This window comes from Rhamphochromis sp. 'chilingali' (assembly GCF_963969265.1).
Source record: "Rhamphochromis sp. 'chilingali' genome assembly, chromosome: 1".
Classification (NCBI taxonomy): Eukaryota; Metazoa; Chordata; class Actinopteri; order Cichliformes; family Cichlidae; genus Rhamphochromis; species Rhamphochromis sp. 'chilingali'.
This window is the reverse complement of record NC_137929.1, coordinates 38506340-38529865: the sequence shown is the minus strand read 5'-3', so window position 1 is coordinate 38529865 and position 23526 is coordinate 38506340. Positions and strand designations below refer to the sequence as shown.

The following is a 23526-nucleotide window of genomic DNA, read 5'->3' as shown; positions in this document are numbered from 1 at the left end:
AGATAACTGAATATTTGATTGTCATTACTGTTATTCCAGTACAGGCACATCATGTAAACATGTGTCATGCACACAGAGGTCAAAGTGAAATTCATACTGTGCTCTTTGTCTGTGCTCCTTGTTAACTCTTTGCTGTGAGCTGATAACATAAAACTAAACATCAGCTACACTGAAGACTTGAGGCTGAAACCACAGGCTGCATTTCCTCTGTTCATGGTGACCCAACCAGAAACCATGAGGCCTGTCAGTGGATAAAAATAAGCCTGTGGCAGAAAAGATGGTGACCACCAACAGTCTTTCACACACATGTAAGCTGCTCAGAAGAGTAAAGACGTTATTCTTTGCAGTTTGATCTTGTGATACTGTTTGATATTGATTCTTGAATAAAACATAATCAATGCATTTCTTTGCAGATCTGAATTTATTTAAAATTTCTTTCAGTGTTTTAAAAGTTTTACATCCATCAGAAATATACAACATTTTTAATTTGCAAAAACTTCAAGAGATTTATTCAAAAACACAAACACAGGTCAAAAATAACCTGCACTGGTGCTCAACAGCTTTAAATGTTAGCAAATCTTTAACTGAGGTTGTTGAGTTTGACTGTACGCTGTGTATTCAGACACATGATGGCAGTGCTGAGAAGTAAAACAGAAAGACTGTAACAGCAGCACAATAATCACACACTCAGAGTAAATGCATAAAACAACAAGAACAAAAAACACTTTCAGCTGTGATTCAGTCATTCAATTTATTTCAAACACATAATAAACTGAATTATTGCTGATCAAATAAACAAAAATACACTAATATAATAATCAAAAACACCGGAGCACTGAGGCCTCGATCCTGTAGGATAATATTTTAACTGGTAATTTAAAGATTAATTTAAATTAATCTATTTTAAAGGCTTAAAGAAAGATAACTTGAAAACATTCAGTCTATACCTTGAATCTCTGCTAAAGGGCAGTACGATCACTTATATGGTGACACGATCTCCTCAGCACACTCTGTTCACACTCCAAAACTTTGCAGCATCCCACAAACACCACAGTCCACAGCCTCACACCAGAACAAAGGAGAGAAGAAGAAGAAGAGCACCTGCTGCTACTTCCTTTTTTATACCCTCTGTTTGATCCCCTGGGTCCTAAAGCCATTACACTAATCACAGTAATAATAATGAGCAATAACACTAATAACATTTCAAACACTTTAACGACCTGAATTATTGCTGATCAGATAAAATAAAAATACAATAATAACAGTAAGTTATGAAGAGCTGTAAGAAGCTCACTTCTTTTTCATTAGTAGCTGAGAACCAGCATAAAGTTGTATTACTGCCACCTACACAGCTGTGATGGTAACAGCAGACTCCAAACACTGTTCGTCTTTCAGACTCAGAGTCTGTGCAGAATTTCTCTCACACCACCATTTATTAACCCTGCAATAAAACCTCTAAACTTTCTGCTTCTGCATCCTAATTCACAGATTTAATTAAATCAGGGAACACAGGACTGCATGACATTTTATTAGAAACTAAAATGACATAAAGTCAACAAATTAGTTACAAATGGTAACAGGACAAAATGAAAAGTCACCAGTGTAGTTGTAGTTGCTCTCCCACTTTATAGGACAAAGACATGATTGATAGTGAAGAGGGAAACCCATCTACAGCACAGCTGAGCTATTAGAGTACGGTGACCACTTGTTGACTTGTAAAAGACTATATGACATTTTTTATTTCACCATTCATTAACTGCACAGAGATGTTATTGTTTAAATATGTTTTCTTCATGTAAACAGTATTATAAAGGTTCTTCATGACTGGCACAAGTGTCCTCTTTTTTGGAAATCAAATTATGGTCACCCTGTATTACAGGATATGATCAGCACTGTTTATCACCGTCATGCTGATTTTGCAGAAAAATGCCAACCAGGCTCAACCCAGCTGGTTAAGTTTACACCTGACTGACCTGTGCCTCCTCCTCACTGTGACTAAACAATCAGACTCTGCAGGGTCAAAGAGACGTTTTGTTTCTGTCTTGTTTTCGACAGAACCGTTTGGATTTTTAGCTCTGATGTTTGTGTCATATTAATGAATTATAATACTGCTACTTCTCTGAGTTGTGCTGACCGTGATTGATGCAGAGCTTTAATTCTCTGTGATGTTCTGTCTCCATGCAATCTGTCATATGAGATTTAGCCCATGTACAAGTTATCTTTTCATTTAACTATCAGCATATAGAGAGATGATCTGATTATTTTGTGGATAATTTCATACAGGAAACAAAAATCAAAAATAAATATAAAATGTTCAAATGTAAAAAGATTTTATTTCTACCTTCTAACTAAAAGATGCAAAAAATGATCAGAAACACAAAAATATACATGAAATACATTCAAATGTATTCACTGCCTATGATATAATTCGTATTTATATAATGTAAACAAATACAGTTAAAGTATTTGTTGGTGCCCATATCAGTATTTACACTGCAAACACTGACTGTAAATTGTGCTGTCAGATACTAAACATCACATATTTCTCACTGCTGTTGGAACATGTTAGATACAGTCAAGGTTTATTACAATTTTTTTATAAAAGTAACCGAAGATAAAGAGCATGAATATTGAATATGAATACACCTCCATTTGGTTTATACTGAATTATATGATATTATGATGTAATATTGTAACTGTACATAAAGCTGAGCATGTCTGATATTTGGGCAGCAGAGGAGCAAGAGTGGCTTCATAAAAAGCTTCTTCTTGGCTTTGCTGCTACAGCTCTCCTCACTGACCTGTAAGACAAGCACAAAGAGACAAAGTGATTTCCAACATGTAAAGATATTATGAGCTGAAGACATTTAATAATGTGAAGAATAAATCAGCCTGCATGGCAGCAGAATTACTGAGAGAGCTTCCTGATGTGACTTCAGAATAAACTGCTGCATCAGCTGCAGGACTTGATGTTCCTGTGAATGAAGAGAAGATCATTGAAAACAATAATATCATTAACCAGGAGGAAACTTGACGTCTCCACTAATGTAAAGAGTAAGATAGATTTTATAATCCAAGTAATGAATACTTGTGAATACATAAATATAAATATTAAAATAAACAGATTTACATTGTAAGAGCAGATAAACATGATGAACAATATTCAGTGGAGATGATGGCAGACTTTGCTCACCTTTGTTTTTCTTGGCTTTTTCTTTTTTGGGCTGTTTGACCTCAGCATACATCAGACTGTCCTCTAAAAGAGACGTCAGAGCTCAGCACACATTTGTTCAGCACAGATATGATGACAAGAACATTACAGAGTAAAAACATGAGAGAAACTGTTTAGATTGGGGACATATAGATGGACAATACCATACTGTACAATAACAATATCATTCTGTATATGAAGCAGACAAACTTACACTAAACTCTGAACGGCCCTCGATGTGTATAAGATTCAGTCTGCTGATGTGTAGTGGTCGTATGTAGTAGCTAAGCTTGGTCAGTGAATAACTAAACTCCATGTTGACCTATAATTACCTGCAATATAATGATGTGATGACACGTTCAAGTACAAACACTGAATGAGACTGTTGTGACTGTACCTGCAGCTCCCGTCTTCACCTCAGAGTAAACAGCACTCTGCTCTGGTTTATGATGCTTCTCTGTGAAGATGATCAGATTAATGAAAATAATGAAAACATTTTAAATATTGTAAAAACTTTCCAGGCTTTTTTCTACACTGTGTGTTTTGTGTACTCACTCTTCTTTCCAAAGTTTTGAAGTGTAATAAGAGAGTATGTGACGTCTCGCGGTTCATCTGTACCTGAAATGTAAAAATGTTTATAAACACATCACATGCAGTTAGTCTCCTTAAATCAGAAGCTTCTTGCATCTCTAGCTGCTCTGAGCTTTTCTAAATATGAACTGTACCAGTTCCAGTGTCTTCCACTGGTGTGATGGATTCATAGAGGTTAGCATCACCTTCATGAAAATGAAAAGAAACCAGAGTCAGAGTTTCATTTTAATGTCATCAGTCAAAGAAAGATTTTCATTAGTTGTGGTTAAGTCAAATCCAGGACTGTCAGATATTTTCAGAGCATGAACCCATCATGGTGTTACTGTTTGTGTTGCTCTGATATGAAACAATAACATTTGTGGATTCTTTCAGTCGAGTTAAAGATACAATCAGGTTGTAAAATCCTGTTTGTTTCTGATCTTTTGTGCATGTAGTCAGTTGGTTATTTGGTTGTTTGTCCAGCTGGATTTTTATAAATGTTCTTTAAAGCTGCTGAACACAAACTGAACCTAAGAAATGTTCCTGTTAATGGAGACTGAATGAAAAGTCAATATTAATAATGATAATAAAGATCGGTTTAAGTGCTGACCAGGATGAACAGAGTTGTATTCATGAGTTTCATTCTGGTTGACTCCATGATTTGTGGAGGAGCCCGGACTGTGACTCTCAGACTGGATCGACCTGAAACAGGAAATAAACACAATAAACTCAAAAGTAACTGATGTTTGTTTAAAATAATAATAAAAAGTATTTTACCAACCTGGTGAAGCAGGAATCTGTGAAAGAGACAAATGTTATTACACATGTTTGTCATGTAAATTTTTATTTTGTGTCATGAGATCAGAATACATGTATATGTATGAATAATTAAAGTGTGTGTAGTAAATAAACTCTCTAATACAGCATGAAAAGAAGAGGCTCTTACACTTGGACTGTCTGCAGCGATACAACAAGAGCAGGAGAATAATAATGAGAGAGACTCCACAAACCAGTCCAACAATCAACCACACAGGAGATGAAAATTCTGCCAAAGATAGTGACAACAAATAATAAAGTTTAATTATATTTGATATTTTATAAGATAATTTTATAATAAATCCAGTTCATCGATTTTCCTTGACTTGAAACCACTTTGAGTCAACTCCTGCTGTGTTTAAATGACTTGACTCCCCACAATGAACACATAAACACAAGTCTCTTAAATTTCCTCTTAAATGTTGACTTCAGTAAATCTGCGTTACAAACTTTTACTATATAAACATGTCAAACAGTCAAATCTTAATATAAAGAAACAAAAACTGATGTTTACATTGAGATTTTCTGTTTCCTGTCAGAAACTGTCAGCATGACTCTGCTCTGTGGTTTCATGTTGTGACTCCTGTTCTATACTACTTGCAGTGTTACTTGTAGAGTTGTTACAGAACTAATTGTGAATTTATGTTGATTTGGAGATTTGCTGAAAATGATTGTTTCACATTCACAATCCCACCTAGTCTCCCCTCCTTGGATCACATTCCTGACACTGATTCTCTAGACTCCACATTTTACATGACTATTCATATTCAACCATTTCCAATAAGATCATTATTACAATGCCAAAGAGGTTACCATGAGATATAATGCTGTTTGACCTTCATAGTAATCCTCAATCATCAATCTATTCAATATTGTTGCTGAATCCAAACTCACCAGTTGTGTTAATCTGAATTTCTTGGCTGTCCTCTGTGTAGTAAACTGGGTTTCCTCTTCCTCCTCTGCACCTGTAGAGTCCTTCCTGTGAGACACTGATTTGTCCATTTGATGTGGGGACAACATCCACTGTGGTATTATTTCTGTACCAGTAGTATTTCCATCCAGATGATGATGATGGGTTCACAGAGCAGGTCAGGGTCACACTGCCCCCTACTGGAACAGCTGTGTTATCAGCTCTCAGTTTGGCCTTTGGTTTATCTGCAGTTCAGTTTAGAAAAAGAACAAAAGTCAATGACTGAATCGTGTACATACGGATGTTCACTGTTCATAGACACAAACTACATCTTTCTTGGCTGCTACCTCAAAGCAGATTGTGCGCTGTCAGTCCTGTGTGCTGCATGTGACTGAATCAAAACCGTTTAAATAACTAGATGTAAATGGTGAACATCAACAAATCTTGGTGATCTTGAAGAGATACAAATTGTACAATCGTTTTGATCAAAGCTGTGAAAGTTTTATATTTTCTTTGCTGTATTTAAAAAGTACTTGAAGATTGATTAATAAGCTGGTCCGTCTTTAGGACCTGGGAGTTTAAAGGGATCAATCTCAATCAGCCTCCTGCTAAAGGTGAGTGGCAGTGACTCAGAGTTATGAGACTGTTAATCATAGAAACAGTACCACTATTTTTGGTGGTATGTCTGTGTGTGTTTATTTATTTGATCAGATGATAGTTCAGAATTACTTTTATTCTTTTTATAGAAATTGTAGATCAATTGTTATTTGTTTGAATATATTATTTATTTATCCTGTTTATATCATTATTGTCCTCAGGTGATGGAGCAGCAGGTCAGCATTGGCGTCTCTATACCAGCTGAAAGTTCGTGACACAAAGTGGTGACAAACTGTCTACAATGAGGCTACTATCAGCTGCAGCTCTTTGTCTGACCAACAATGTAACATGCTTTGTAGACCATTGAATTCATCCTGTGCTGACCATTATGACATTTGTCAAATGGAGATCACACAACAAACATGACTTACTTGATGCTGACAATGTGAAGGCTTCACTCCACTCTGTTGAAGAATATGAGTCATCTCTGCGTCGACTCTTACACATGTAGTCTCCACTGCTGGACTCAGACACTCTGAATGTCACATCATTATTGTGTGTCCACTGTGTGGGTGTCCTGGGTCCTCTCCATTCATACTCCCACTCAGTGGTTTCACCTCCTTCCTGCACCTCACATGTCAGAGTGATCGTCTCACCTCTGAATATCTGAGGCCAGTAAAGTTGTTGTTTTACAACAACTTTACTGGAAACTGTTCACACATATTAACAGTTGAGATACAAACAGAAACATGAAATCAACACAGAAAACTTCACATTGTATGTTTGATAATCATGAGTGAATGTATATTTCAAACTAAATGACTGAACTCACAGGTTATCTCAATGGTGACATCATCATTTCTATCAGTGTAGTAAACTGGGTTTCCTCTTGTTCCTCTGCAGCTGTAGATTCCTCCTTCAGATACTCTGATATCTCTGTTTTGTTGATCTCTGATTTGAACTTCAGAGGTTCTTTGGGTTCGTCTGAACCACTCATATTTCCATCCATCAGAGCTCTGCACAGAGCAGGTCAGTGTCACACTGCCCCCTACTGGTATGATTGTTGTTCCTGCTGTCAGTGTGGCCCTGGGTTTATCTGCTGTTATGAAAAAGGAGGAAAATTATATAAATATGCAGATGATTCATTAAAAATGCATAAAAACAATCAATTATACCAAAACAGATCTGAAGATTTTCAGTCAGTGACTCTGGGTAAATGGATTTGCTCTACTTATATTATTGTATTTAGCCACTTAGAGCCTTTTTGTCTGAGGTATCAAACTGTGGCATTGTTTAGACACAACATTGAAGGATGAACCAAACACTGAAGACTGGAGAATGTGATACATTAGACATAAAATATTTGTTTTCCGTCCGCCTGAGTGCTTCCTGAGAGGAAAACTTTGTAATGAGAAAGATTACTGTGGTAATGTGTCTGTAATGAACTGAGGCCATTTTCTGCTCTTTGGTTCGGCTTCTATGACCTGCATCCACATGTAAGACGTGCAGAAGACATTTATTTATATTTCACAGAGAATCCATCCTCTGTTATTTGGTTTTGTCATTATTTTTATACCCAAGTCATACATATGTATCTAGTTATTTATTTATTTATTTTATATTTGAAAGCTTTAATTTTCTTTGTGACCTTCCCACACGTGTCACTTCCTGTAGTTTTGAAGGAGGCCCTGCTGGGGAGAGATGAGATTATGCTAATGATCCTGTTACAGAGGTTAAGCACAGTAAAAGTGCTAAAATGGTTCAAATCTTGGTTGCTGTATTCAAAGACACTGTTTCTTTTAAAGCTGTGCGTGTAGAAGCCCAATCACATAAAGTTGCTGAACTGAATTGATTTTTATTTAAACAGTGTTGGAGAATAAACTCAGCAGGCAAAGCAACAGCTGACTCATCTCCTCGTTGACACAACACAGTTTGCAGCAACAGTGTGAGGCCAGACCGGCTACACACAGTGAAATGAAATGGCTTCTTTCTTTGGCCTTGATCCCCCAAATTTCATAAACTGTGTCCTGGTGCTTTTAATGTGACCTCACTGAAAGACAAACAGACTGAAGAACTGCTGGTATCACTGCTGTGATTGTGCTTTCTGCTCTCAGTGTGACTCTGACTCTGACTGGCACCAAACACAAGGTTATAATCTCACACAGGCGATCTGTCTTAGCTCAAAACTACACAACAGACGCACCTGATTTGTTATTTTTTCCTTAAAACTGTCATCTCTTTATATTCCCCTTTAAATGAATCATTGTCACAGTGGACTCAGCTGTGTGTCTGTTTGCACAGTGAGTTTCTTGGAGGGTCTGAATTGTTTCTTGATGTTGAGTTTATAAAAGGAAACTTCAGTTTGATTCATAGACCAACTCACATGAAACTGTCAGTCTGAAGGCATCACTCCATCCTGTTAAGAGATAGTCACTGCTACCCCGACATCTGTAGTCTCCACTGTGGGACACTGAAACTCTGCTGATCCTGTATTCACTGGATGTTGGAGGGCTGTTTGTGTTGGGTGCTGTCCATTCATATTTCCACACCTTTCCTTCACCTCCCTGAATCTCACATCTGAGAGTGATTGTCTCACCAGTGAATATCTGAGACCAGCTGTGCTGCAGCTTCACATCGATCCTGTTGGAAACTTTCCACAGCAAAATTCCTCAGTTAGGACACAAAAGGAATTAATTAACATTTTCATAATTTCTGTAGCTGAAACTCGTCCTGCTGGATGATGGAAAAAAAAAAAATTTCTAAGAAAAGGCTGATTAACCAGAGTGAGAAGTTTGCAGTTTGAAATCCTAACAGAATAAAATCAGATGCAGAAATCTGGAACAAATGTTTTATGTTCACTTTTCTGTTCAGATCAATAATTTTAAAACAGCTGAAGTCATTTCAAGCATTTATCCTCTGATTCAAACATATAAAAGAGGATGGAGTGATTTCCAGTAAAAAGGAAAAGTGAGCAAACACTGCATCATCAAAAACATCATTCACTGTTATTTCCATCTACATATAAAATAATGTTGAGCTGTGTGTGCGCGTGTGGTTTGTGGATCAGCTGGGAGAGAGGAGTCTGGAGGACTGAGGATGTCACAAATTGAATGTTTGGGTCAATTATGAACACTTTTTTTTAATGTGTGTGTGTGTGTGTGTGTGTGTGTGTGTGTGTGTGTGTGTGTGTGTGTGTGTGTGTGTGTGTGTGTGTGTGTGTGTGTGTGTGTGTGCGTGTTCATATTTAGTATGTTAATCAGAATTTAACACCAAAGGGCCGTAGTCCGTGACAAACATAACAAAACTCTGTTTGTATTTTTATTCCAGAACCAGTATATCATTAATAATTCAAACACATTGGTACCAGTTCAGCTCAGTAGGTGAGCAGTCTGGCCAGGTTCGAGTCCCAGCACGCACCCCTTTCTTCATTTCTATTCTCTCACTCGGCTTTCCTGTCTATCTACATTGTCTCTATCCAATAAAAGCTAAAAGGCCTGAAAAGATCATCTTTAAAAAGTTAGGAGCATTGATGGTTCACACATTTCATGTGTAATTAATGCTTCACAGGTCATGATGATGTCAATGACTGTAGCCGTGCTTCTAGGTCACACGTATGTCTACAGAGCCACAATGGGAGGTGTTTGGACGCTGCATACGTGCATCATCCGTTATTATAGCTTTGATTTGCACAGAGGAGGAGCTCCAGGTCACTGAAAGTCGAGCAGGTGAGAATTTCTGTTCACTCGCTCTGGGCGGTCAGACTCCCACAGAGAAGAATGTCTAAGTCTCAGTTTTTACCATTTAAACATGTATAAATAAAATTAAATGCAGACTTCTGGTGAAGCCTGCATCTCCGAGCCGTCATTGTTACCTTTCTGTTGTAAGGACAAGTCACAAAGTCTGTCCCACTCAGTGTTCAGTTATGATTTTCAAATACAAATAAATATAATATTAAATTTGGTTTTTTTAGTGACATAAAAACATGCTTAGGAATGACTGAGCCATACATTTATTTTCTAACTGGTTATGTATTATTATTATTATTATTATTATTATTATTATTATTATTATTTTTATTATTATTATTATTATATCATAAAATTATAACAGTTTTATTAGCCCTTATTAGATGCTTGACAGGTCCATAATTACTTTCAGATTAAATGTTTAAACTCACCAGTTTCCTGAATGATGACTGGATCACTTTGTGCTATGAGTGAAGTTGGGTATGTTCTCCATCCTCTGCATTGGTATTTTCCTCCTTTAGAGATCCTGATCACTTTATCTGATCCAACAGCTTCTGTGGACTTCACTGCAGATGAGGTTTCTCTGACCCACTCATATTTTAAGTCAGCAGAGTGTTTCACATCACAGGTCAGTGTCACACTGCCCCCTGCTGGTATGGTTGTGCTGTCTGCTGTTGCAGTGATCTTCATTCCATGTCCTGTAATTAAGAAATAAATAGAAATGAAAAAAAAGTGAAAGTATTTCATGTAAATGAAGTAAAAAAAAATATCACAACAAAACTGAAAGTTAGTGGAGCTACATATTAGTGAGCTTGTAATTTCAATTTGTTCCATCAAAACATCAAACATGGATGTAGAAATCTGGAGTGTGTCATGATCCCGGGTCTGACTTTGTGTTTCTGAATTTTTAGAGGTTAAATTCTTTGTTTGTTCGTGTTTGTACTTTTGTTTATTGATCTAATTTATTCTTGAGTATTTTGAGGCACCTTTAGTTCTTCTTATAATTTAGTCTTAGAGTTTAATTTTTTCCTTCAGTGTTGCCAGTCTCACCCTCCTGTGCATTTAGGTCCTCATCTTTCATCACATGACAGGATGAAGAAGTTTGATGTTTTCTTTTCTGCAGTTCAGGTCAATAACTTTAATCAGCTGTATTAGGTTTAATAATTTATCCAGTAATTAAATATAAAACATAGCACTACATTTTCAGTGACAATCAAAGGTCACAAACTCTGCATTAAGAGGTTTCACATATTTAGAAATGGAGAAACTTTGGATAATTCAAGCTGTTTTATTCCAGATTAAAATTTTAAACTCACCAGTTTCCTGAATGGTGACAGAGTTACTTTCTTCTGTGACTGAATTTGTCCCTTTTATACGTCCCCTGCAGCTGTGGATGCCGGCGTCAGAGGTCACCAGTTCTCTCTTTGATTCACCAGCTACTGTGGTCTTCTCAGAGTTAAAACGGGGTTCTCTGAACCACTCATATTCAAAGTCAGCAGAGTGTTTCACATCACAGGTCAGTGTCACACTGCCCCCTGCTGGTATAGTTAATCTGTCTGCTGTCAGAGTGGCCTTCACTCCAAGGTCTGTAATTTAGGAAAAGATCAAAAGAATAAAATTGTTGCTCTGAATGTTTGAAGCAAACTTAAATAATGTGAATCATCTTTTGCAGCCACACAATTCAACACACTGAACATCTACAGAGACTTTGGAGTGACGTGTTAAACAGCTTCTAATCAAAACACCAAATGAGGGATGAAGGTAACAAACTCTATGCTGAGCTCAGAGCAGCATTTGGTTACCATGTTCATGTTGGTTTTTCCTTTAATTTGTCATCAGTGTGGAGCTTTTGATAATTAGCATTTGTACAACTCCAATATGTAATCCATATATATATATATATATATACACATATAATCCAGCATACGATCCAACAGCATCACTCAGTGAGATAATCTGCAGTACACACACTATCTGCACTATCTGATATTTTCAGATCAGATAAAAATGAAAAGAAAATCCACATGTATGAAGCCACAGCTCTTCAGTAAATATACAGTTTGTATCGTGGGTGTGTGCTTGATTGCTCACACACTTAACATGGTTATATTAACATTTTAACCAATAATCTCAATGAAATGTTTGGTTTATGATACAAAATATAACACAGAGGACGTCATTTAGAGCAACACAAGAAGAAAAAAACAGTTTCTCACCTTCAGTGTTTCCATGTCTGACTGTACCGAGCACTAAAATAAAGAATGAAGCATCATCAGACATTATACAACTGACAAAATCACAATAAATATATAAACTGAGGCTTTTTAAAAGGTAAATCTTCAGATGGCAGAGTTATTGCTCATCACCTAATTTATGTGTTTATTAGCTCTCAGACAGGCTGGAAACATGAAGAAATCTAAAAAAAAATAAATTTAAAACTTAAACAATGTTTTTAAAGTGTGGACAGTAAATGTAAGATAAGATAAGATAACCTTTATTAGTCCCACGCGTGGGAAATTTGTTTTGTTACAGCAGTGGACAGTGCAAAGTTACATATAAAATTAGAAAAAAGAAAAACACTGGAATAATATATCAATAGATACTGTACACATGTATGCAATGTATACATGTGTAATGTATGCAAACAGCAGCAGTGTCTCTAACAGTTTAAACAGTCACTAGTCTGCTGTGTTGAAGCTGTCAGGTAAACAGGTTAAAGCAGTGATACACTGTAATTGTCACCAGTGAGAAACATTTTCCTTCATCGCTGCCATTCAAACAGTAAAGGTGTGTATTGTACTCACAGAATAACCCCAGCAAACAGAGCAAAGAGTGCCCCATCCTCACGTCCAGCCCCGCACGCTGATCTGCATCTAATCTCAAAGTGTTCGACTTTGCATTGATAATAAATGCAGAACAAAGAGAAGCTGCACTTAATGTAGATAAGACCAGAGTTTATATTCAGCTCCTCCTTCTATCGCCTCTCTGTGCTTCCTTCCTTTTACACCTACCTCAAACAGCTCCTGTAGCTTTGACCACAGTCCTGTTTTGTGTTCCTACCTTTCTCTGTGATATACAAAGGTGCTCTGTTGCTTAGCGACACACGTTGCAGGTCATAGTTTTGTCGTTGTTGTCGTGTCCTGTGGATCCTGCTGGAGTTTTCTTCTTCTGCAGACTGGGAGTCATCGTTTCAGCAAGTGTTTTGGTGTATTCATCTTTATTCATGGTGACATAGATTGACCAGATTGGAGCACAGTTCTGACTTGTGGTTGTAAAAGTTGTTCTGTACCTCCAGACATCCTTTTTTATTTTTATTTGACCACAGATCTTCTCCATCGTTATGAATCTGTTGTAATCCTTATGTTGTTGAACTTCATCCTCCACACTTTTAGCTCAAATATCATCAGGCAGTATTACAGTCACAGTGTTTCTTTAAGCTCAGCACAGATGTGTGAATGTTCTCACGATGTGCTGACATTCTACTTTTAAGTTTGGTTGTGACCCCAAACACAGGAAGTGACTCACTGTGTAGTTCTTCTAAAGACGTGTGTGACTCACAAACTAAAGTAAAATGAGAACATTTGAATTCATAGTAAAGTTTATGATTTGATCAAAGAAAAACACTAACACTCATCTGAAGACAGCTTGATAATCTCACTCAATATTTAATAACAATACAAAAAACAAACAGATTGCAAATAAAGATGAAACACTGTGATAACAACATGTGTTTAGAAAACTCAATGCAACGTAGTGCATGCGTGTGTGTGTGTGTGTGTGTGCGTGCGTGCGTGCGTGCGTGCGTGTGTGTGTGTGTGTGTGTGTGGTTTCCATTTACAATGTTTTGTATCTAGAAAACATGCCGCTAGTTAAAGGTCTGTCAGCAGATTAAATCTGGTCCTGAAAAAACAGGTGAATAATGAGATGGACGACAGGTAGTGTGTTGTCCTCTGTTAATAACGATCTGGTTATGCCAGATCTTTATTTATTCACATTCATTTATTCTAAACACACCATAAATACATCACAGTCTGAGAGTCTCACATTTCACATTCCAATCAGAATCATAATATATAAAAAAAAATCCATACAACCATATCTAATGTTATTTGTGCACGAATTAATTAAATGTAATGCTGTCACCAAGCATAATATGTTACTCAGAGATAATAATTACACTCTTGTTTTCCACATAGCTCAACAGAACAAACATTCCTGACAAACTAAGGCCGTATGTAGTGGAAAACTTCACACAAACAAAGCAGAGCTAACAGGATTAATACGACAATCACTTCAGAGGTACTCAAAATAGTCTCTGTAAAGTCAAATGTTAAGGCAGTGTGTTGTATAATTGTTACAAAAAGGAGCTTTAAGTTTGAAAACACACACACACACAGCTGCTACAGGCAGGGCAGGCTTGTGTGGTGAGCTAAGTTCACTCCTACTGTCTCAGCAGCACCATGTTACATTTCAAAGTGCAAAATAAACAAACAAACCAATAAACACAAATCCCAACAAAACAAAGTTCTGGTCTGGTTTCAGCTTTACTTGTCACACATATGGACCATATATGTGATTTTCTTTCCTTTTTTTTATTTCCTAGACTAAAAAAAGACTCCCCAAAAAATCCAGTAAATGATGAGATAAAGGCAGGTACTGTGTTTTACTCTTTGGCTTCTTCCAAATCTGAAGATGCAACACTAATTCTTACTTGGAAGAAGGTGCTCCCTTGTTGTGTAACTTAGAATCACAAAACACAAAACAAAAATCAGAAAATTAAGGCCATGATTTGATAAAATTACACTTGAAAGACTTACACAATATGGAAAATTAAATCACATGAATCACAAAATGGTATTGTCATACTTATCTCAGCTATGGTAAATGGCCTGTATTTGTATAGCGCTTTACTTAGTCCCTATGGACCCCAAAGCGCTTTAAAGATATGTACTGTGTTCATCTACAGAGCTGAAATCCTCCCCTCTGTCCAAAGTATTCAATTATGTGTAGAATACTTAATCAAAAATACTGCAGTGACTGATTTAAGTGTAAAGATTAATAACATATGGCCCTTGTTTACAATTTTACTAAAATCTTTAATTATTTATTAAAACCAGAAATAAATTAATTATCAAATTTATTCTAAAACAGAAGCCCGATATCATGACTTACTAATAAACACTGTATATCTAACACTATCGTAATAAATATTCCCAAAGTGTTTTTATATATTTATACACAACTGATTCCATACAAAGGAAATATGCAAAGTACTGTAAAATATTGCATTAACTACCAAATTTACAATAAAGCTATTGTGGGTTTTTTTTTTTTTAAATAAATCAAATTTCATACGTTATTGAGGTGGTATTTACAGTAAAAAGAAGCTTTCATTCCAGCTTTCTGCCATGTTGCTCTGTATTCTGTCAGTTTTATATCCGTATAATCTGCCTGTGCTGTCAGCTATCAGGGGTAAAGCATGATGTCATCTGGTGGGCTGGACATATTTAACTGTCCTTCCTCATTTTATTTCTGCAGGCTGATGGAAAAACTGAGATCATTGTTATTTTTAAGTGCAGATATGGTGCAGATGAGCCTGCAGCTATGTCATCATTTCAGTTATACCACAGAGAAATTTTCACACAAGGTTTTCCACCAATCATTTGTCTTTATTGCGAAGTGAACCGTAATGTGAAAATAAAGCCAAGGTTAAACACACTTAATTTGAACTTCATACCAAACAATAATACAAACTAAATACAACCAAACAATGGCTGGTGGTGGTGAAGCCTCTCGTTGAAGTCTGATTGTATTGAAGCTATGAGAAAACAACCCTGATGTTCAGGTGATGTAAAACAGCAGCAAACACTCTGTGGACACATTAATGGTGTCAGTCACTGTGGTTTCAGGTCTTACTGAATGCAGCATCATGTTTAATGACAAGGATGTTCTGTATGTTTCAGGGTGGGGACAGCTGCTGACTAACAAGTCTCTTCCACATGAGCACACGGTGTGGGTCAGTTTCTCATTCAGATTCAAAACTTCATCAGCTACAAAACGATGGTGATAACCAGTTTGTTCTCAGTTTGGTGCTTTTTCCTTAAACTTCAGTTGTGCAAACACAGCCTTCCTGCTTCATTCTGTCAAAAGTCTTCTGGAAGCATCAAAACCAAAGTTTGCTGTGATGAAATGAATACAAACCCAATTTCTTATATTTTGTAACTTTGTAATAAATTGTATTATTTACTTTCGTTTAGTCAGTTATTGTTCTTACTGTCATGGAACAACTGAAACCACATAATTTCCTCAAGGATTAATAAAGTGTTCTGATTCTGATTTTCCCTCATTTTCAGTCTGTTCCTTGTATCTGACCATTTTCACAGGACTGCCTACAACGTTTTAAGCCATTTAACACTGATCTGTGAATAAAGGGATGAACCAGTGATGCGTCTACACACTACAGACAACCTATCAAAGAGCCTGTATTTTTAGGCACTTGGTTACGAGCATTCTCACTTCATGTTTTATTTTGATAGTTACTTGTCTCTACTGTCTTGTGTTTAGTTTTACTTCCTCTCCTCTCTAGTTTTCTGATTATTTTCATCCTGCATCTTGTTATCCAACTGTGCCTGGTTCCCCTGATTATGTTCATGTGTATGCCGTGTTTTTACTTCCCATCAGTCCTTGTCTCTGTTAGGTTTATATGGTTGATCGTCATTTATGCTTAGAAATATTTACTCATTTATGCTTAGAGTTTTATAATCAATTGCATATTGGTAGAGGTTTGATCCTTAGCAGTCTGTGTTCTGGCATACACACTCACATCCTGGGGTCACGAGAAGAGGTCGTACCTTCTTTTATTGTTTTATGGTATCCGATTGTTAAGTGATGACGTGACGAATCCTACTTCCGGGCCTAAAGTAGTCTGCATTTAATATGGCTTTTGTGTTGTTAACATGTTTAATGTTTTGTATTTTCTTCTATTTAATCTCAAAAAGCTCCTAAAACAGTCAGTGATCACTGTTGACCTCCCTCGGCTTTTATTACCACTAATCATTTATTTAAGCTCAGTTTTTAAAACCTTAGGATGTAACTACAGCCCAGCCCATGCAGCAGTATATGAATGACTAACCTCGTACTGTGGATGGATTATCTCAGTTGTTGTCCTGGCTGAAGTTTGGTCCTTTTACAGCATCCTGCCATGCAATTACATTTGTTCCTGACCACCGAGAACACTCACGTTAACTTTTATAGAGTGGAAAAAAAATTAGCTTGTTTATATTATGCTAACATAGCTGTGTCGCTAGCGGTCACGTAGCACATCATTATATACCAGCTAGCCCAACTTCAGTAACCCTACAAACATCACTGCTGTTTAGTTTTCTGTCTTCATTTATGCTGGAAGTGATAACAGAGCTGTACGTTTTAATTTGTTTCCAAAACCCTGCAGTCAGGACATGCTATATTGTATTTAGATAGAAGCTAGCGAGCTAACTCCCTGCTAACTTCTAACTCCGTTAAATGTCATAAATTCCGTTTTCATGGATGCCTGGATGTTAAACTCAATTGTTACACCTGGTAGAGCAGAACGCTGATCATTTTATTAAAGATGAAAGACTTTAGACAGTTTTTCAACTCTCAGTAATGCCATAGTGATCGTTTGATATATGGACCTGCAGCGGAGTTTAGGTCCAGACACGGCTAGTGACGTCAGACTGAACAACCGGATAGCAAACACAAGTATATCTGTTTTAGTCTAAGTGCCACATCTTGACCACACACACACACACGGTACTCTCTGGTTAAATGTATATCTATGTAAGACTCATATGTTAATGAACCTATGCATACTCATGTAACCTCAATAAAAGAGCAGAGGGAGCAGACGAGAGCAACTGGGGTCAAGTGAAGGAACGGCGTTTGTCCAGTTCTCTCCCGTGCACGAGAAACATAAAGAACTTTGTCTGCTTGGTGTTCAATGCTTTTTGCTGTGTAGTTGAATTGTCTTGAACGTTCCAGCGAATAGGTTTATGCTACGAGCCTATCAGTCTCAGTGTCTGTTAACCTCCTCTGTGAGTTCTGGATACTGTGGATTTTTCTGTTGGACTTTGCTTTAAGGACTTTTCTCCAGTTGTAATAACAGTTTGCCTTTGGTTTACTCTGCCTGTCTCCATGTGTCTATATGTGTCCTAAACTCTGCAATCATGACAGATTACAAACCACTGATTATACTTTAGAGTTATGTCTTATAAGTTATTAATATGGGAAGAGAAACTGGCCTGTTTGGAGTTTCAATAAAAAGAAAATCACATCAACAAGATAGAAATATGGCTAATTTTATATAATTTACACATCTACAGAGAAACAACTCTGACAAGGATAATTGTAAGAGAATGGATGGGTGGATGGATGAGCAGCTACAACATTTACATACAGAGACTCATAAAGGCAGCTGCTTTTCAGCATGAGAAACCACCTTTCACAGTTTCTCTTGATGCACACAAACATTGTTTCTCTTTAGTATGTGATCACCACCATGGCTCCACTTTTACCTGTTTTCACACAGCGGCATGTATACCACAGTTGGAACTACAGTTTGACTTTTGTATGCAAGGCACATTTTTATATGTTTGTACTACGATAACAGTAATAATTATCACTGTCACATGTATTTTAGTTCCTTGTTAACTATCTGCTGTTAGCTGATAACATAAAACAAGTCATCTGCTAAACAGAAGACCTCAGACTGAAACCACAGGCTGCATTTCCTCTTTTCTCGGTGACCTGAACTATCAGCAGACGAAAATAAGCCTGTGGCAGAGCAGACGGTAACCACCAACAGTCCTCTACACACATGTAGACATTACAGCAGGATCAATTAAAAACGTTTTGAAATTTTTAATTGATCCCCCCAAAAAAGCCACACAGTATTCTCAATTTCTCTCTGTTTTTTGTTTTGGTGTGTGTGTGTGTGTGTGTGTGTGTGTGTGTGTGTGTGTGTGTGTGTGTGTGTGTGTGTGTGTGTGTGTGTGTCCGGAGAGAGGGGGGTACTTATGGAGGGGCCATTTTTGCTGTGGTTGAGAGGAAGCTACAGTCTGCAGTCTTGACAGCAGCCAGTCACTCCTTTGAGAGTGGGTGCTGGGTGGATCTCAGTAACAGCCAACAAAGCATCGTCCCCACAGTAAGCCTGGCGTCTTACAGACCAACCAAAGCAGTTACTCCATTACAGTTGCAGGACTCTAGTGCCAGACTTGTATCTTGCAGACAGATAGCCCCTCTGCTCTCTCATCTGGCAGGGCCCTAATCTGTTGTGCATGTAATGTGCTTAAGGTATTGGACTGCACCATCTTCTCACGGAGTGAGTTACTCTGTGCAGATGGAATATGTAACATTGTGGAGAGATAGTCTCTTAATTGGAGAAGTAAGGTTATAAAGTAACTGTATGAAAAAAGGGATCAGGCTAAAGAGAAATTGCAGGTCATCTTTGTTAAATTCAAATTCAAATTTTTATTTGTCACGTACACAGTCACACACAGTACGATATGCAGTGAAATGCTTAGACAACTGCTCGTGACCTAAAGAGAAAAAAAAAAGGAAAGGGCTATGAATAAAATAGGAATAAAATATAAAAAATTAAGGTTAAAAATGAAATAACTGTACAACACAAATTAGAATGAAGGGTAAATTTAACTGGGAAAGAATAAGATAAAATATATAAATTAAAGTTGAAAATAAAATAACTGTACAACAAAATACACAATATAGAACTATATAAGAATGTATGAAGAAATATAAATAAATAAATAAATATATATATACACACACACAATAACAGCAGCTGTACAAGTATTAACTGGAAATGAAGAATATAGTGACCAGTGTTGTACAATCCACATTATGTCTTGTGCAGTGCAAATATGCTTAAAGTGATTTAAGTGATAACAATGTCCAGAAAGTCCAGTGTGTGTGTAAGAACCATATGTGTGGGTCAGTACTATGTGGTGGTGTGATTGAGAGACCGTATCGCCTGCGGGAAGAAGCTCCTCCTCAGTCTCTCTGTGTTGGTCTTCAGGGAGCGGAATCGCTTTCCTGACCTCAACAGAGAGAACAGTCTGTTGTTGGGATGGCTGAGGTCCTTCACGATCTTCCTGGCCTTGGTCCAGCACCGCCTGCTGTAGATTGAGTGCAGGTCAGGGAGCTCGGAGCGGATGGTGCGCTCAGCTGACCGCACAACCCAGAGCTCGTCTGTCTTGCATGGTGCTGTTCCCGAACCAGGTTAAGATGTTTCCCGTCAGGATGCTCTCTATGGTGCACGAGTAAAAGTTCCTGAGCACCTTGGAGGGCAGTTGGAAGTCTCTCAAGCATCTGAGGTGGTAGAGACGCTGACAGGCCTATTTTTCACCACGGTGTTGATGTGACAGGACCATGACAGGTCCTGCGTGATGTGAACTCCGAGGTATTTGAAGCTGTCCACTCTCTCCACTGGGCACTCGTTGATGACAGGGGTCTGGTAGTTCCTCTCCTGCTTAGTGCTGAAGTCCAGACTGTTAAGACTGTTCAGCATTTCCTGGGGACAGGAAGAGACTGAACAGGCTGATCAGAAGGGCCAGCTACACTCAACAAAAATATAAACGCAACACCTTTGTTACTGCTCCTATTCCCCATGGGATGGACGTAGAGACCTAAAATTCATTCCAGATACACAATATAACCATCCCTCCCAAACAGTGGTCACAAATCAGTCCAAATGTGTGGTAGTGGGCACATCTGCCATATTGAGATAATCCATCCCACCTCACAGGTGTGCCACATCAGGATGCTGATCTGACATCATGAGTAGTGCACAGGTGTACCTCAGACTGCCCACAACAAAAGGCCACCCTGGAATGTGCAGTTTTTTGCGCTATTGGGGGTCTGGGGACCCAGAACCGGTCAGTATCTGGTGTGACCACCATTTGCCTCATGCAGTGCAACACATCGTCGCATGGAGTCTATCAGATTGTCAATTGTGGCCTGTGGAATGTTGGTCCACTCCACTTCAATGGCTGTGCGAGGTTGTTGGATATTCGTGGGAACTGGTACACGCTGTCGTATACGCCGGTCAAGCACATCCCGAACATGCTCAATGGGTGACATGTCCGGTGAGTATGCTGGCCATGCAAGAACTGGAACATTCTCAGCTGCCATCTGCCCTGAACAATGTGAACCATGATTCATCCGTGAAGCGCACACCTCTCCAACGTGCCAGACGCCATCGAATGTGAGCATTTGCCCACACAAGTCTGTTACGGCGACGAGCTGGAGTCAGGTCAAGACCCCGATGAGGACGACGGGCATGCAGTTGAGCGTCCCTGAGACGGTTTCTGACAGTTTGTGCAGAAATTGTTTGGTTGTGCAAACCAATTGTTCCAGCAGCTGTCTGGGTGGCTGGTCTCAGACGATCTTGGAGGTGAACCTGCTGGATGTGGAGGTCCTGGGCTGGTGTGGTTACACGAGGTCTGCGGTTGTGAGGCCGGTTGGATGTGCTGCCATATTCTCTGAAACGCCTGTGGAGACGGCTTATGGTTGAGAAATGAACATTCAATGCACGGGCGACAGATCTGGTTGACATTCCTGCTGTCAGCATGCCAATTGCACGCTCCCTCATTGCTTGTGGCATCTGTGGCATTTTGCTGTGAGACAAAACTGCACATTCCAGGGTGGCCTTTTGTTGTGGGCAGTCTGAGGTACACCTGTGCACTACTCATGATGTCAGATCAGCATCCTGATGTGGCACACCTGTGAGGTGGGATGGATTATCTCAATATGGCAGATGTGCCCACTACCACACATTTGGACTGATTTGTGACCACTGTTTGGGAGGGATGGTTATATTGTGTATCTGGAATGAATTTTAGGTCTCTACGTCCATCCCATGGGGAATGGGAGCAGTAACAAAGGTGTTGCATTTATATTTTTGTTGAGTGTAGGTTCTAGGATGCCCTCTGGACCCAGTGGAGGTGGTGAGTGACAGGAGAATGGTGGCTAAGCTGTCATCCGTGTTGGACAACATCTCCCACCACATGCAGGAGACTCTGACAGCACCGAGCAGCTCCTTCAGTGGCCGGCTGCGGCACCCACGGTGTGGGACAGAGAGACTCCGCAGGTGTTTCCTTCCTGCTGCTGTCAGACTCCACAACAAAGACTTCAACTGATCAAACACACACATCCACACATGTGCAATAGCAATAACACTAAGTGCAATACTCATTTCTGGCAGCTTTGTATTATACTCAATTGTACTGTATATAGCATTTGTATTCAAGGTTCAAGGTTCTTTATTTGTCACATGCATAGTTATACAAGTATAACACACAGTGAAATGTAGCCTGACACGCTCCTCGACATGTGCAAAAATTGTGGGGGTGGGGGGGTGTAGAGGAAGAACATTATATATATATATATAGTATATACATTGGGTGAATGTGCAGTAGTAGCAGCAAGCAGGTGAATTCTGTACATTAATATGAATAGACATCTGACTATTTTACAGAATAGACAATATAAACATATTTAAAATTAAAGGAATTTGGAATGTACATTGTGCCTTAGTTTAGTGTCTGGAAGAGAGTCCTGTCTCAGTCAATTATAGATGATGTAAGAGGGCGGGTGTGTGTGTTTAGGGCCCGGATGGCTTGGGGATAGAAGCTCCTCTTGAGTCTCTCTGTCCTTGCCCGGAAGATGCGGAACCTTCTTCCAGCCATCTTCTCTCTATTCTATGTTATTCGATTGTACATAGTATTTTATTTTATTTTATTCTATTCTATTGTGTTCAGTATCTTATTGATATATTATTCCAGTGTTTTTTATATGTTATAACACATATTCCTTAAACATTTGCCTTTATTTTTACTAATGTTGCCATAGTAATTTTATAAACTAAATCCTTACTGTGGAAATATAGCGCTACAATGAAACATTGCCGTAAACACAGCATTCACAGAACTAATGTGAGTTTTAGAAGAAATCTAGTTTCATACTCTCTATAAGATGTGGAATCAGATTTCTTTTTCCAGTTTCATAACTTTAAGTAGTAACTATAACAATTAAAGCACAGTTTATATATTAGTGTGGTATTTATAGTAAAATGAAGGTCTTTCATTAGATAATGGACAGTAAATATTTTCTCATGCTTTATGGCAGGGGTCTCAAACTCACGGTGTGTGAGTGTGAGGGAGGGAGAAAAACAAAAGTCGAAAAGTAGGAGTTTCTACTGAGCAGAAACGGGAGCTGAAAGCATGTAAATATAAAAATAACCACTGCAGCCAAGAAGAGTGTCTGACGAGTCCAGTTGTAAGTAAGCTATTAAGACTCGACTGTACACTGTGTTCGTGTTTTCCTCCTAAACAATAAGCTCCGTTGGAGCAGCCTTTCAACGCCTCTCTCTGTCTCTCGCAAGCAAAGTTGACCCAGACAACAAAGTAAAGCTAGTTTTTGGCTACGAGCCCGACACAGAACCCGTATTAGCCAGAGGTCCCTTTACCACGGTTCGGAGCCACGGACCTGGCAGAGGCAAACGCGTTGAGGGATTGGCTACTTTAGTTCAGTGAAAGATTCATTTGGAGAGAAAACAATTTTCACTTGCAGTCGAAAACGAATGTGTACGCTTATGCCTACATTTTTATTTTGTTAAATAC

General features: G+C 38.4%; 1 protein-coding gene across 1 annotated transcript; it reads right to left on the bottom strand.

Moving 5' to 3' along the window:
- Window positions 1-919: 919 nt before the first annotated feature.
- On the bottom strand, window positions 920-12130 carry LOC308407997 (Fc receptor-like protein 5; the record flags this gene model as incomplete). Its single annotated transcript, XM_080900040.1, has 14 exons — window positions 920-2801; window positions 2913-2975; window positions 3194-3256; window positions 3609-3668; window positions 3767-3829; window positions 3937-3987; window positions 4392-4520; window positions 4728-4826; window positions 5492-5752; window positions 6536-6814; window positions 6937-7200; window positions 8488-8754; window positions 11167-11436; window positions 12067-12130. 14 exons carry the CDS (start codon window positions 12128-12130, stop codon window positions 2794-2796), a joined length of 1941 nt encoding a protein of 646 aa, XP_080756166.1. The 3' UTR covers window positions 920-2793.
- Between the last annotated feature and the right edge of the window lie 11396 nt (window positions 12131-23526).